The following is a 15,715-nucleotide window of genomic DNA, read 5'->3' as shown; positions in this document are numbered from 1 at the left end:
CAGCTCATGAGTGTCTGAGACTGATAGACTGTTAGCACATCCTGATTGGAAGTGCTTGGAAAGGAGAGGTTCCCTCAGAGAAAACTCTGGAGAAGCGACCAATTGGACTGCAAGCAGAGATTTCACATACTGAGCTCCAAAATAAAAAATGTGATATCTATGCAATGGAGCGACGCAGCAGAAAACAGAAAAGCACAGCAGAATCAGGGGAACTCAGGGATTTTTTAACTGGGTATTTAACTCAATTTTTTGGCGCAAGTGACAAGTCCTCTTTCAAGTATGTGTGCTACTATAGGTAATATCTAGTGTATGTGCAATAAAATGGCCAATTGTACCCTATAAAGACACTGCCCACAAAAAAACATGACCGTTCATTTCTTGGGGAATGTCCCACTATACCCTTTTTTTTTTTTTTTTTTTTTTTTTAAGATTACTTGAAGAGCATTGGTCTCTTTTCTATTGTTGAATGTCTCATCAGTGAGATTTTGACTACTATGAACCTTTCTGCTGAGCTGGACTATTGTGATCCTTCTACGGCGCCTCACGTTTGTCATTGCTCACTGTAAAATACAGCAGTTAATATGCTATCAATCACACTTCATTACAATTGTCATTTAAAGAGGATCTGTCACCAGGTGAAAAGTGACCACTTTTTGCTGTTAGGGGAGTAGTGGAAATAAACTAATTATTAAGGTTTTTAAAAAATTAAAAAAAATCTGCCAGATGGTACCAGAGATCTTAGTGCTAATTTTTAATGGTCTTATCCAAGGGGGCATGGCTCGCAGGGTAATTATGCAGAGCAGCCTAAAGACACACCCCAGAGGATCCAGTGAGCCAAATTTTCTTGGTAAAGACCATAAAAATTAGCATTAATTAAAAAGGCCCACATCTCTGGAACCATATAGTGGATTTGAAAAACTAAAATAAAATTGAATACTCAGGGGAGCAGCAGGAATAAAATAAAAACTGCAAGGTCCTCTTTAAAAGCAGAATGTTTTACCTAAAAACACATTTCACTGCTAAGCGAGAATATTTTGAGCAGTTGAGTGATCACATTTCCAGATAGGCTTCATCCTTAACATTACTGATATTTTCATCAGTTCTTTTACAAAACCAGTGATAAATCTATTCTATCTACCTCTGCACATTATGGTTAAAGCACTTGATAAAGATATATACGATACTCAGAAAAAAAAAATACACATCTGAAAAATAGTGTTGGCCCTTACTTTAATCATTTGAGAGAGATCTCCAGCATCTGCCAACTCCAAAACGATGTTCAACTCATTGTCTTCTATAAAGGAGTCCAGGTACTTGATAATGTTCGGGTGGTTCAATTGCTGCATGACAAATCAGAAAGAACGAGATGGAATGAATAAAATCTGAAGACAAAAAAAAAACACATCTGGAAACAAATTGATTTAAGTTGGAAAGTTTGGTACTTGTCCATATTATTTGCTTATGCCATATGAAATTTCCAAAAAGGTGGTGGATTTGCCCAGCTCGATTCAAGGTTAAAATTTGCGTTTTTTTCCAAACATTTAAAACCCATAGAAGAGCGATGAGTGGATACTAATCATCGACACTTTTCAATCGCTATATGCGTTCTTAAAGGAGTTGTCTACTACTAGGACAACCCCTTCTTGATCTAAATGTTTGGCCCCGATAAAATATAAAAAGTTTAAACTCACCTCCCGTGACGTTGGAATTTGCGTTCCTGGGGCTCTTGTGTGGTGTTGTTGCATATGACCCCAGTACCCAATCAGAGCTGGCGTCACTGTCCCCGCCTTCTTACGAATTGAACATGAAGAGGAAGTCCGAGATCAGCTTCAGCCCGGAAGCATGGCACAAGCAATACATGAATTTGGCACAAAGTGAAAAATGGGCCTTTTCCCTGTCTTCAACTGCTTTTGTGACTTTTGGAGCCAAAAGTCGCAAAAATCGCACAAAAATTCTGGCATACTCGTAAATACACCAGGGGGCAACTGGAGTGAAACTGTGCCAAATGTTGTGACTTTTTAGAAATTCGCAATTGATGAATCCTGCAAAAACATCTGGAATCGCTCAGCTTTGGCCATAATGTGGAAAAATAACACACAAAAAATCCAGGTAAGCAAATATAAAATAGACTTTAAAAAAAAACGCAAATAAAACAATGGATTGGGGGCAAAAGAAAAAAGACACAAAGGAAATGATGAATCTGGGTCATAGCGCCTGAAACGCGTTGATGATCAGTATCCACTCATCACTCCTTTATGGATTTTAAATGTTTGAAACAAAGTGCTAATGTTATACCCTACTTGGATCGAGCTGGTGAAACCCACCTCCTTGCAACCAGGCTCTCCAAAACCTAAAAGTCGGAAACATAGGTGAGCTGGCGATTTCCTTTTTCACTTTTATATAAGATACAAATCTATATGGATCTAAATGGAGAGTAAAATAAAAACCAATGATAATAATCAAAAATAATTTTATGCCGGGTCTACGGAGCTTTTTCGCAGTCATGTCTCCATGGGTTTCAAATGGTCAGATGGAGGCCAAAATGACACTAAGATATTAAACCGCTAAAGATTGAAATATGAAATAGAGTCTTTGACGGCACTACTTTTATAGACTTGAACGTGTAAAAACGTATCCATCAAATTAACAACTTATGAGAATACTCCATAGCAGCCACTGCACTTTTCGCAGACCCCAGATCCTACTATTTAGTCACTGCGCCCTGTCCCTCCTACTTGCTCTTTGCCACCCATGGATTTTTCACTTTACACAGACCATCTCGTGTCCTCTGAAAGCCCCATGCCTCCAGGATTGGTAAATGATGGCAGCTACATGACAGTCTGCTGTTTGATCTGCGAAGTTTTGCAAGCTTTCTGTGGGGTCGCCAACTGTTATGACCAGTCCATAAAAATACAGACTTTTTTTTTTCCAGTGTCCATGAAATATAAATTGACACATTCCTGATTTTTTATTTATTGTGAGGCTGGTGTACTTCTTGTAGTAAATGAGTTCATATTGGTAAATTGAACTGTAGACATTTATCACTTATTTTATCATCCATGATGGCTTTACAAAGTGACACTAGAAATGCTAGCTGTGATTTTTTAGATAAGTCGCTAAACCGACGATGCAGACACCTACTTGGATCAGCTGCATCCACTTTACTTATTGAACCAGTTTCCTCTTAATTTTCCATTCTAAGGCCGGGGTCACATTTGCGAGTGCAATGCGAGAAACTCCTGCAAATCTCTCGCATCAATACCCAGCACTGCCGCCGGCACTCGGGACCGGAGCGTGTGACTGCATAGCAATACATGCAGATGCATGCTCCTGTCCCGAGTGCCGGGTATTGATGCGAGAGATTTGCAGGAGTTTCTCGCATTGAACTCGCAAGTGTGACCCCGGCCTAATTCCAAAGCTTTCATGGACACGTCTTCTCCACTTTAGATAAGGCTCCAAAACTTTGGCTTCGTATTGTCATGTATTAATCGGAGCTTCTTGCCATGATGCTCTCCAAAAACATATTTAAAAAAAATCCTGACAGCAAGATCAACACCTATTAACCAATGACATGGCTACATTTGCCTTTTAATGGTGACTTCACCATTCCCATTGTTTAGGGAAAGTTCACAGTACATTGGGAGTTTCAGCTTTTCCAGCTTCTTTTTCTACATATTCTTATGAATAGGACTAGTCCAAAAGGCGTGCACTATGGGCGAACCAGTCCTGCCCAGTCTCCCATCCGCATGCCAACACTCGTGGACCAGTCCTGCCCAGTCTCCGGTCAGCATGCCCACAGAGATCTCTGCTGTGCCCTTACATTCTCCCCCCTGAATTCTAAATCCCGGAGAAGATCATGAATTCCACAACTTTGGGCATGAATAATGGACCTATGCCTATGTGACATAGGTTTATGTTAACACTGTGCATGCTCCAGATGTCTGTCAAATGCTCGCTTCTAAATCCTGCTTATGCTTGCTAACACAGCGACTTTGAGTATGTGCAATATACCTATGTCTACATGACAACAGCTTGCACTTACACTGCACAAGCCAAAATGTTCAGCATCCGTGGGCTTTAGAAGTACACGTTTTACAGATCTCCAAGGTATATGTGACTGTAAGCCTCTGGCATGTAGGCATAGGTCCATGGCTAATGCCCAAAACTGCCCTGCTCACAATTATCCGTGGGATTTAAAATTCAGGGAGGAGAGTCTACGTGCAGACCAGACATCTAAGTAAAGTGGGTGTCCTACAAGGAAACTGGGTAGGACTGGCCCACGAGTAGTGCCAGCCTTTTGGATTAGTGCTATTCACAAGAATTTTGTTTCAGAAAGACCTGAGAAATGTGAGTATTGCGATGTACTGTGAACTTTGCCCAAACAATGGGACTGCCTGGAATCACCATCTGGGAAGGTGCACATAAACATTTTTTTCTCCATTGGAGAAAAATGGTCTAATGAGTTGGGTCGAGAGTTGGGCCGAGAGTTGGGCCGAGAGTTGGGCCGAGAGTTGGGCCGAGAGTTGGGTCGAGAGTTGGGTCGAGAGTTGGGTCGAGAGTTGGGTCGAGAGTTGGGTCGAGAGTTGGGTCGAGAGTTTGATCAGAGATTTGATCAGAGTGGCATCAGTGGATAGAAAAATAAATCTTCTCCACCCTCTCGATTCTGTAAGTCCATGAAAATCAGACCACACTCGGATATCATCAGAGTGCGGTCTGATGTTTTTCACGGGCCCATAGACTTGCATTGCCAATTTTGATCCGACACATGGATAAAGATCTTTTTTTCTTTTGTGGACAGCCCCATAGCATTCGTACCTATGATACTTTATCTGTGAAAACCACGGATAGCACTCATCCGATATAATCATAGGATGTTCACAAGCCTTTAGAAGACAAATGCAGCCATATGATTAGTTATTAGGTGTCAATCCTGCAGTCAGGCTACTTTGACAGAAGACCTCCTGTCTGCTCTACTTAGATATGTTTTTCATGCATCTTCTGTAACAATTGGTACACTTTTACATAATGCTGAAATCTGAATGTCATACAGATTAGTGGTATCTAGTGCGACAATGCAAGTCGGCACTTTATCATGCTATGCTCCCGCACACTGGTAAAAAGAAAAAAAAAAAAAAAGAACAATAGTAATAGAATGAAGAGATCTATGGGAAGGTATTGAATTATTCTCAAATCTGCATGTAATAACTCTTTAAATACAGTTATAATAGATAGTACTCCATTACAGAAAATACGTTTTTCATGTTTATTGTTTTTGTTTTGCCTTTTTTTTTTTTTATTGTTATGACACAATGGAAAATAAAAAGAAGAAAAAAAAGAGAAACAAAAACTCCAAGATGGAATCTGTCAATTAACAGAAGGACAACTAAATACTTTTCTTTTAAAATGCTAACCGGGGATTCCGCCAGTCAAACTAAAGAGGTTTCTCTGCCTCCCATCATATATCGACTGTAGCCTTGGACTATCATGTGCTGAAGCCGTTGACGAGGGGTGCTCCACCTGCTCCGTAAGCCCCACAAACTGCTGACCTTGTATTGCATTAAACGGTTTCTCGGGAACCTACTTAAAACTTACATTATTGTTACTTTTGATTTGTTGAGCTCCTTGTACGCTGACTTCTGTGCATTCAGGGTTTGTATCAGACATAATTTATAAATGCGTACACATTAGAAAGGAATGCCCTACAGGCAGTAAAACAGATACACTCGCTGCTCATTCGCAACGCAATGTGACTGCTCAGACTGACTCGCCAGATTTTGAGCTGTTTGATGCTGTGATTTGAGTGTTTAAACGGCATTTTTTCTCTCCGCAGGGATCCTGGCTTTGAGCATACTTGCAAATTTTCAAGTGTGAAATGTTTCAAAAATATATATATTCAGCAAAGCAATGCCCACAGGCCACTAAAGTGTCTTTCTGAGAGATTATTGCCTATAAAATATTAGGAAGATTTGGGAAATTCCATCCCGTTATGTCAAATATATCTGAAACCAGCTGGAATGTGCAAATGCACATGAAGCATGCGGGTTTTCATTTTGACTTGTGAGAATCCAAATGCTGGACATTCCAGTGTATGACAAGATGCCAGCACGCTGTGCGGGAGGAGAGGGATTCTTCTACCTATAGGACATTACATTAAACTGCCTTTTAACTGTTCGGTAGAACCTGCCAGACCTGAACATCCAGGGGTCCGCCCATCTCTGAATACATGGCGGGAGGTGTTATTGGTCACTGGTCAGATGCATTAGTAGGGTACGGTAGCTGGATTTTTACTAGAGCACTGTGAGGCACTGTTATGTGGGCACTTTAGCTGGTACTATATGAAAGTTCTGTGCTTCGTCCTGCTATGAGGACCATGTAGCTGGAGATCCTTCTTGGATCATGACCAGAGGTATCACAAGGGCACTGTCACTACATTTCTTCTAGATCACTGACCGGCATTGTTACGAGGGACTATGGCTGCTCCTATATAGGAGAACTGCACTTGGTCTTGTTATCAGAGCTACATGTCTGGAGGCGTTATTGGGCACTGATCAGAAGTACAAGGACGATACTGTAGTTGAATTTCTTCTAGAGATCTTTCTGGGATAATGACCAGAGGTATAATGAAGGCACTGCAGGTGCATTTCTTAAAGAGCACTTCCAGGCACTGTTATTAGGGCACTTTGGCTCTGCTATATGTAAGTTCTGCACTTCGCCTTGTTTTGAGGACTAAGTAGCTGGAGATTTATCTAGGATCATGACCAGATGTGTAACGAGGGCACTGCCACTGCATTTCTTCCAGAGCACTGCCAGGCACTGTTATGAGAGTACTTTGGCTGGTACTATATGGAGTTCTGTGCTTCGCACGATTATGAGGACCATGTAGATGAATATCCTTCTGGGATCATGACCAGAGGTATAATGAGGACACTGCAGGTGCATTTCTTCCAGAGCACTGTCAGGCACTGTTACAAGGGCACTTTAGCTGGAACTACAGTTGTGCTCAAAAATTTACATACCCTGGAAGAATTTTTGCTTTCTTGGGCTTTTTTCAGAGAATATGATTGATAACACCAAAACTTTTCGTCCACTCATCGCTAGTGGTTGGGTGAAGCCATTTATTGTCAAACTACTGTGTTTTCTCTTTTTATATCATAATGAAAACCCAAAACATCCAAATGACCCTGACTAAAAGTTCACATACCCCATTTCTTAATACCGTGTATTGCCCCCTCTAACATCAATGACAGCTTGAAGTCTTTTGTGGATGAGGTTCTTTATTTTCTCAGACGGTAAAGCTGCCCACGCTTCTTGGGAAAAAGCCTCCAGTTCCAGTAAATTCCTGGGCTGTCTAGCATGAACTATGTGCTCGAGATCTCCCCAGAGTGGCTCAATGATATTGAGGTCAGGAGACCCAGATGGCCACTCCAGAACCTTCACTTTGTTCTGCGGTAGCCAATGACAGGTCGACTTGGCCTTGTGTTTTTTGGATCGTTGTCATGTTGGACCCGTAGAAGCACATACCAGTGCGAAACGGCCGTTGTTCGATGTGTCTCCACATGAGACTCTCCCACCCTTGTCTTTTAATGTGATTCAGAATAAAGGACATTTTATTGGGAAGGTGAATGCCAACCCAAGGAAAATGCTACTAAAAAATGCTGTTAAAAAAGCTTCAAATGGAATTCCAGCAAAAGCTATTAGGAATTAGTACAATTTACCAAATGTAAAAAATAATAATAATTCTATATTGTTATCACTGAGGATTCTTATTTTTTTGTAATTTTCCAAACATTTCATCACATATTTTATCTCAATAATGTCTACTATTCTTGGATTTTCTCATCCTTTAGCTGAAGCTCACTGCTGGGTCAGAACACAACAGTATCGCTTGTCTGTGGCCGGGCTGATTCCCTGCTATGCCGCTTCAGGGAAAACACGCCGGCACAAACATTACAGGTCACTTGCCACAGGGGCTTCTCTGCAGAAAAGCAAAAAATGGCTTGCCCTGCCTTCATAAGAACATGACTGAGACGCAGAACGAAGAATTTATTGGCTGAAAAAGACTAAAATGGAAAAGAAAAATTAAAAGCTATGCCGACTATCTACATTAGCCAGAACTAGAGTTAGTTGGTGATAGGAGCGCGATAGATTTTGATTTCTGCATTAAAATATATTATTCTGATTACCATAGATACGATCATTAAACAAGCAAAATAATACAGTAACAACAATATATACCGCACATATTATTAGTCAGTCTTACCTTTAGCAGGTCAATTTCTTTAATGCAGTCTTGCCTGGCTTTGGCATCCATCATTTCAAATATCTGTGAATGACAAACAAGGTGATGCGATGGAATGAATGATCAAACGAAAGGACTGGATAATAAAAAATGTTATGTAAAAGTCATAAAAAAAATTTTTTAAAAAGTGCAACAAAAAGAATTCACTCATAAGACTCATTCATAAGTTTATAGAATAGAAGCATGCCGGGAAAACGCCGGCTGTTTCGATATTTTATTTTAGACATGACATTAATGTCAATTTTTATGCCGTTTTTGGCATACAAGTTCTATTTGTGTTTTTGACAGACAGCCCTCATACCCAGTATTGTTTGGGGCTGTGCACCTCTGATTTTTAAGACCGATTCGTCTGATCAAAATCACGGATATTTATCTGAGTGCTGGATCGAAATCTGCAATGTACGACTATGGGTTTGTGAAAATGAAATCGGAGAGTACTAGGATGTCATTTAAGTGCTGTCCATTTTTAACTGTTAGGTAGAAGGTAATTTTTTATTTTTACATCCTAGAAAAATTGACAAAATTCCGACCACACTCCATTTTTCTTATATGTAAAAAGAAACAGTGATCGTCTAAATGAGTTCTAAAAATGTAAATATTAGGAATAGTTACAGCTCAAGGGTTCATATAGACGTCAGCGATTTTTCTCATAGTAGAAAAATGGTCCGAGTTTCGTCAGAGAGTTTGGTTAGAGATTTGTCAATTTTTCCAAGATGGGAAAAAAAAAGTTCTATGAAACAGTCTGTGAAAACTGAACAGCTCACACATGGCATCAGAGTTCTGTCCGATTTTTACATGGACCCGTAGACTTGCATTGTCAATTTTGATCTCAGAATCGGATCAATATCAGGCATGTCTCTGTCCTTTTGTGCGTGATACTCAGTCCGAGGAAAAAAATGGACACGTGCACAGTCCCAGAGACTATACTAGGAAAACAGATAGCAATCGTATGAGAAAAGCAGATGTCTGAATGAGCCCTTAGTGGTGGTATCTGGCAGACTACAAGCTCTGCCCTCCACAAATCCATGCTTTTTAGAAGCGCTGCTGACCTGCTTAAAGCACGGTGGTCTTACGTTATTGGGAAGAATCTGGCGTATACAAATCCATCAGTACCAAGAGTTGTGTTCTATGCACCCGCCACTGGAAGAACACCTTTATAAAACTAGTTAGCAACTAGATACTTTTTTTTTTTTTTTTTTTAACAGGTCGTAACGGATGGTCATCTGTCAATGGATCCGTTTTGTATCATATCACATGTGCACAGAACAAGGGAAGTATTCAGGGACGTCCGTAGCGAAAACAGATCCCTTCCAAATGGAACAAATATGAAACCAGAAACCATAGTGTCATTATTTGAACAGATCTTTTTCTATCTTTGCTCAGTTCGTTAAGGATCCGTTTGTTTTCGTTTTTTTTTTTTTAAATACTGGAAAGTGGAAATAAGTGATTCACAGTCCGTAAGGGACAAGACACACTGAGACTTTTATAAGTATGGTGGTTCAGCGGCTACATTTTTACTAGTCTAGTTTCAACAGTCATTCTGCGCTGACAGAGTTCCTTTAAAGAGGATAAATCCATCGTAGTTTTCAAAAAGAAATCCAACTTTAAAAAGGTTTCTTTTTCCATACATTTGATTGCAGCATTTTGTTTGACAGATTCAAGAAGGGACATGTCACTTCTTTTTTCTTAGAAAGAAAAAAAAAAATCACCAAAAAATTGCTTTATGAACTGTTGATTATCAATTTGGATTTCCCATTTAAATCAATAGAAAGAATAGGCAAAGAGTAGTTGAAGCAGATCTTTTTGTGTGAACATGCTCATTTGATCTATGAAGCTGTGTGTTTTGGAACCAAAACATGGATGTCGAAATGCAGCCTTGTTATTACTATATGAACGAAACCAAATAGTGAAAATATTGGCCTCAGAGGACATGAGAATTAGTTTTAAGGCAGATTATGGAAAAATGGTGCAAAAGTGAAGCCTGCATAGAATGAAGGAACTGTGCACTCCATGCATACAGCGGATGCTCCTTCTCTGTGGAAGCTCATGTAGGGGTGTTTTCCGCCAAGTCAAAATTCAAAGCAAACTTATATACGATGTATGAAATAATCTAGACAGGTGAGTTGAGAGCAAGAATTCTTGACAATTATCATCTCCAGGTGAATTTCTGCAACATGTTTTCACATAGGAACCCTCATAGGGAAAATTGTGGCAAAGGTCACCCAAGGCAGAAAAGTTTTGCTGTGGAAAATGACCTTCAAATCCATGGTCCTATTTACTGTGTGATAGCTCCCCATGGACAAGGAATAGACCAGAGCAACTTCTATAACTTCTTTATAAACTTCAAAACTATTGCTTGTATTCTTGAGGATTTTTTTTCTCTACAAACTTTCAAACAAAATGCAACTTTACATTTAGAATAAAACTTACCTGGACTTTTTTCAAAGCCAAAGGCTTCCGGTCGAGATGGCAGCTGGCTCGGTACACTTCACTGAATTGCCCCCGTCCAATCTTCTTCTCTATTTTAAAGTCTGCCAGGTTGCATCGGTAAGGATAGGAGGTTGTGTGTCTCTGTACAAACAATTTCATTACCGTTATACAGGGAAACAAAAATGAATACAAGCAACATTAGAAATTGCATTAGGTCACATGTCTCTTTGATTTTATTTATTTTTTTTACATTCTTTTTCTTACCTTTAGTTTAGAAGAATAAGAGAAAACAAAACTTTGCCATGAACATAAGTACAAGTTAAGTTACAAGAAAACAAAAAATAATAATTTAGGCTATGCTCACATGCATCCATTCGCTGCTCTTTAGGCAGTAAAAAAAAAAGTGTGTTTCGAGGTGTTTTTTAGGTGCGGATTACATTTGTGATTTGTCCGACAACTTTTAGAGGTTTTTAATGATGCAGGACAAAATGGTAGAATACCACCATCAATGAATAAAGCCACCATTGTAGTGATCTCAAAGGAAGGGAAAGATCCATTACTTCCAGAGTCCCACCGCCCCATCTGATTACTTACAGTGGACAACAAGATTTTGGCAAAAATATTACATAACAGGCTTAATAAACTGATAACGTCCACAATTCACCATGCCAAGCAGGTCAACGACGGTTAATATACGCAGATTATTTCTAAATCTTCCGCCGCTCCTCAAAAATTCAGGGCTTCCCATACGGAAGCTATGGCCATTATTAACAAGTATTGTTGGCTATCAGGCGTCTCTATCAATTGGGGTAAATAGGCACTTATGAAAGTGGGAACAAGACCCACAAATGAGATGATGGCTGCGGAGGACTTAAGATGGTCCGTTCTTTTAAATATATATAGTAGTATAGTAGTATGTGAAGATATTACTGAGCACGAATACCTAAATATCGACCCTCTCCTAACTAAATTCCAGACTAAAACAACGGCATGGTGTAAACTACCTTTATCGGTGATAGGGAGGGCTAATTTATTTAAGATGGTTCTCATTCCACAGCTGCTTTACCTATTGCACAACGCACCAGCATGGCTTCCCCTACGAATTCTTTATAAAGTAAATAGAATCTTCAGGGATTTGATTTGGAAAAGGAATATTCCAAGAATTACACTTGAGAACGTGTAGAGACCCAAAGAGAGTGGGGGTCTGGCTATCTCACACTCCTTGTTGTATTTCCTTTCATCACAACTGCAGCATCTGAGGAGGTGGGACAACCCAGAAGTTTCATCATCCTCCGCTAGAATGATTAGACACGTGCTGGGGGACAAGGAATTTGGTGGACGCCTTAGAAGGGGGAGGGTTTTGGAACTATAATTCCTCAGGTATAACTATTTACAGAATATCATCTAATATATAATTGTCTAAGGGGTACTTCCGTCTGTCTGTCCCGGATATTCATTGGTCGCGGCCTCTGTCTGTCATGGAAATCCAAGTCGCTGATTGGTCGCGGCAGAACGGCCACGACCAATCAGCGACGTGCACAGTCCGGAAGAAAATGGCCTCTCCTTCCTCCCCGCAGTCAGTGCCCGGCGCCCGCATACTCCCCTCCAGTCACCGCTCACACAGGGTTAATGCCGGCGGTAACGGACCGTGTTATGCCGCGGGTAACGCACTCCGTTGCTGCTGTTATTAACCCTGTGTGTCCCCAACTTTTTACTATTGACGCTGCCTATGCGGCATCAATCCGGCGATGCGTTGCGAAATTACCCAGAAGACTTAGCCAAGTCATCTGGGTAATTTCGCAATGCATCCTGGGAACGGAAGATGGCGGCAGCCGCACGCGCATCGGCACAGCGCCGTTGGATCCCAGGAGGTGAGTATGTAACTATTTTTTATTTTAATTCTTTTTTTTAACAGGGATATGGTGCCCACACTGCTAAATACTGCGTGGGCTGCGTTATATACTACATGGCTGCTATATACTACGTGGCCAGTACTATATACTACATGGCTGCTATATACTACGAGGGCAGTACTATATACTACATGGACAGTACTATATACTACATGGCTGCTATATACTACGTGGACAGTACTATATACTACATGGCTGCTATATACTACGAGGGCAGTACTATATACTACATGGCTGCTATATACTACGTGGACAGTACTATATACTACACGGCTGCTATATACTACGTGGATAGTACTATATACTACATAGCTGCTATATACTACGTGGACAGTAAAATATACTACATGGCTGCTATATACTACGTGGGCTGTGTTATATACTACATGGCTGCTATATACTACGTGGGCAGTACTATATACTACATGGCTGCTATATACTACGTGGGCAGTACTATACTACATGGCTGCTATATACTACGTGGACAGTACTATATACTACATGGCTGCTATATACTACGTGGGCAGTACTATATACTACATGGCTGCTATATACTACGTGGGCAGTACTATATACTACATAGCTGCTATATACTACGTGGACAGTACTATATACTACATGGCTGCTATATACTACGTGGGCAGTACTATATACTACATGGCTGCTATATACTACGTGGGCAGTACTATATACTACATAGCTGCTATATACTACGTGGGCAGTACTATATACTACATAGCTGCTATATACTACGTGGACAGTACTATATACTACATGGCTGCTATATACTACGTGGGCAGTACTATATACTACATAGCTGCTATATACTACGTGGACAGTACTATATACTACATGGCTGCTATATACTACGTGGGCAGTACTATATACTACATGGCTGCTATATACTACGTGGATAGTATATACATACATATTCTAGAACAGAGGTCCCCAACCTTTTTTGCACCAGGGACCGGCTTTAAGCAAGACCAGTTTTCCATGGCCCGGTGGGGGTGGGGCAGAGGCGGGGCTTTGGTCATATGGGGGTGGGGTTATGGAGGGATGGAGCTTAGTGCAGAGGTCCCCAACCTTTTTTGCACCAGGGACCGGCTTTAAGCAAGACCAGTTTTCCATGGCCCGGTGGGGGTGGGGCAGAGGCGGGGCTTTGGTCATATGGGGGTGGGGTTATGGAGGGATGGAGCTTAGTGCATACTTATCATATAATTATGGCATTTATAATGAGAATGTGATTCCAACTGATTCAATGTGATTCAAACCTATAAAGCTGTGCTGTTGTGAATTTGGATTCTGGGCTCCCCCGGTGGCTACTGGTGGAATTGAACTGGTGTCTTCATCTTCTCTGTTCACCTGTTCCCATCAAGATGTGGGAGTCGCTATATAACCTTGCTGCTCTGTTAGTTGCTTGCCGGTCAACAATGTTATCAGAAGCCTCTCTGTGCTTGTTCCTGCTCCTAGACAACTACTAGATAAGTTGGACTCTTGTCCATGTTTGTTTTTGCATTTTTGTTCCAGTTCACAGCTGTAGTTTTGTTACTGTGTCTGGAAAGCTCTTGTGAACAGGAATTGCCACTCTGGTGTTATGAGTTAATGCCAGAGTTTTAAAGTAATTTCTGGATGGTGTTTTGATAGGGTTTTCAGCTGACCATGAAAGTGTCCTTTCTGTCTTCTGCTATGTAGTAAGTGGATCTCAAATTTGCTAAACCTATTTTCATACTACGTTTGTTATTTCATCTTAACTCACCGCCAATACATGTGGGGGGCCTCTGTCTCCTTTCGGGGTATTTCTCTAGAGGTGAGCTAGGACTAATATTTTCCTCTGCTAGCTTTATTTAGTCCTCCGGCTGGTGCTGGGCATCTAGAATCAACGTAGGCATGCTACCCGGCCACTGCTAGTTGTGCGTTAGGTTTAGTTCATGGTCAGCTTAGTTCCCATCTTCCAACAGCTAGTCTTTATATATGCTTATGCTATGTTCTCTTGCCATTGAGATCATGACAGTTTGACCGGCCCACTAAAGGGTTAAAATCCTTGGCTGAGAAAGGAGAGAAATAAGTAGTCTGCTGAAATTTTTTTTTTTTTTTTCTCTCTCCTTCTAATCTTTGAATGGCTCTGTGTCCACCTGTTTGTAATGGATCTTCAGAGTGTAACTGCAGGTTTGAATAATCTCGCCACGAAGGTACAAAATTTGCAAGACTTTGTTTGTCATGCACCTGTATCTGAGCCGAGAATTCCTTTGCCGGAATTTTTCTCGGGGAATAGATCTGGGTTTCAGAATTTTCGAAATAATTGCAAATTATTTTTGTCCTTGAAATTTCGCTCTGCCGGAGACCCTGCACAGCAGGTCAGGATTGTGATTTCCTTGCTCCGGGGCGACCCTCAAGACTGGGCTTTTTCATTGACACCAGGGGATCCTGCGTTGCTCAATGTGGATGCGTTTTTTCTGGCCTTGGGGTTGCTTTATGACGAACCTCATTTGGAGCTTCAGGCAGAAAAAACTTTGATGTCCCTATCTCAGGGGCAAGATGAAGCGGAAATTTACTGCCAAAGATTCCGTAAATGGTCTGTGCTTACTCAGTGGAATGAGTGCGCCCTGGCGGCGACTTTCAGAGAGGGTCTCTCTGATGCCATTAAGGATGTTATGGTGGGGTTCCCTGTGACTGCGGGTCTGAATGAGTCCATGACAATGGCTATTCAGATCGATAGGCGTTTGCGGGAGCGCAAACCAGTGCACCATCTGGCGGTGTCCACTGAGAAGTCGCCAGAGAGTATGCAGTGTGATAGAATTCTGTCCCGAAGCGAGCGGCAGAATTTTAGACGGAAAAATGGGTTGTGTTTCTATTGTGGTGATTCTACTCATGTTATATCAGCATGCTCTAAGCGCACTAAAAAGCTTGATAAATCTGTTTCCATTTGCACCTTACCGTCTAAGTTTATTCTATCTGTGACCCTGATTTGCTCTTTGTCATCTATTACCACGGACGCCTATGTCGACTCTGGCGCCGCTTTGAGTCTTATGGATTGGTCCTTTGCCAAACGCTGTGGGTATGATTTAGAGCC

General features: G+C 41.0%; 1 protein-coding gene across 5 annotated transcripts in view; it reads right to left on the bottom strand.

Moving 5' to 3' along the window:
* Nucleotides 1-15,715, bottom strand: part of NEK6 (NIMA related kinase 6) — a 222,848-nt gene that overhangs the window by 53,553 nt on the left and 153,580 nt on the right. For all 5 annotated transcript variants that reach the window (XM_077283551.1, XM_077283555.1, XM_077283553.1 and 2 more), the window contains 3 exons: nt 10,730-10,870; nt 8,261-8,323; nt 1,230-1,340 (listed from right to left, as the gene is read on the bottom strand). In XM_077283551.1, coding sequence (XP_077139666.1) covers nt 1,230-1,340; nt 8,261-8,323; nt 10,730-10,870 — 315 coding nt within the window. The remainder of the gene's footprint in view (nt 1-1,229; nt 1,341-8,260; nt 8,324-10,729; nt 10,871-15,715) is intronic.

Source organism: Ranitomeya variabilis, chromosome 2, assembly GCF_051348905.1.
Source record: "Ranitomeya variabilis isolate aRanVar5 chromosome 2, aRanVar5.hap1, whole genome shotgun sequence".
Lineage (NCBI taxonomy): Eukaryota > Metazoa > Chordata > Amphibia > Anura > Dendrobatidae > Ranitomeya > Ranitomeya variabilis.
This window is presented reverse-complemented; position numbering and strand designations above follow the sequence as displayed.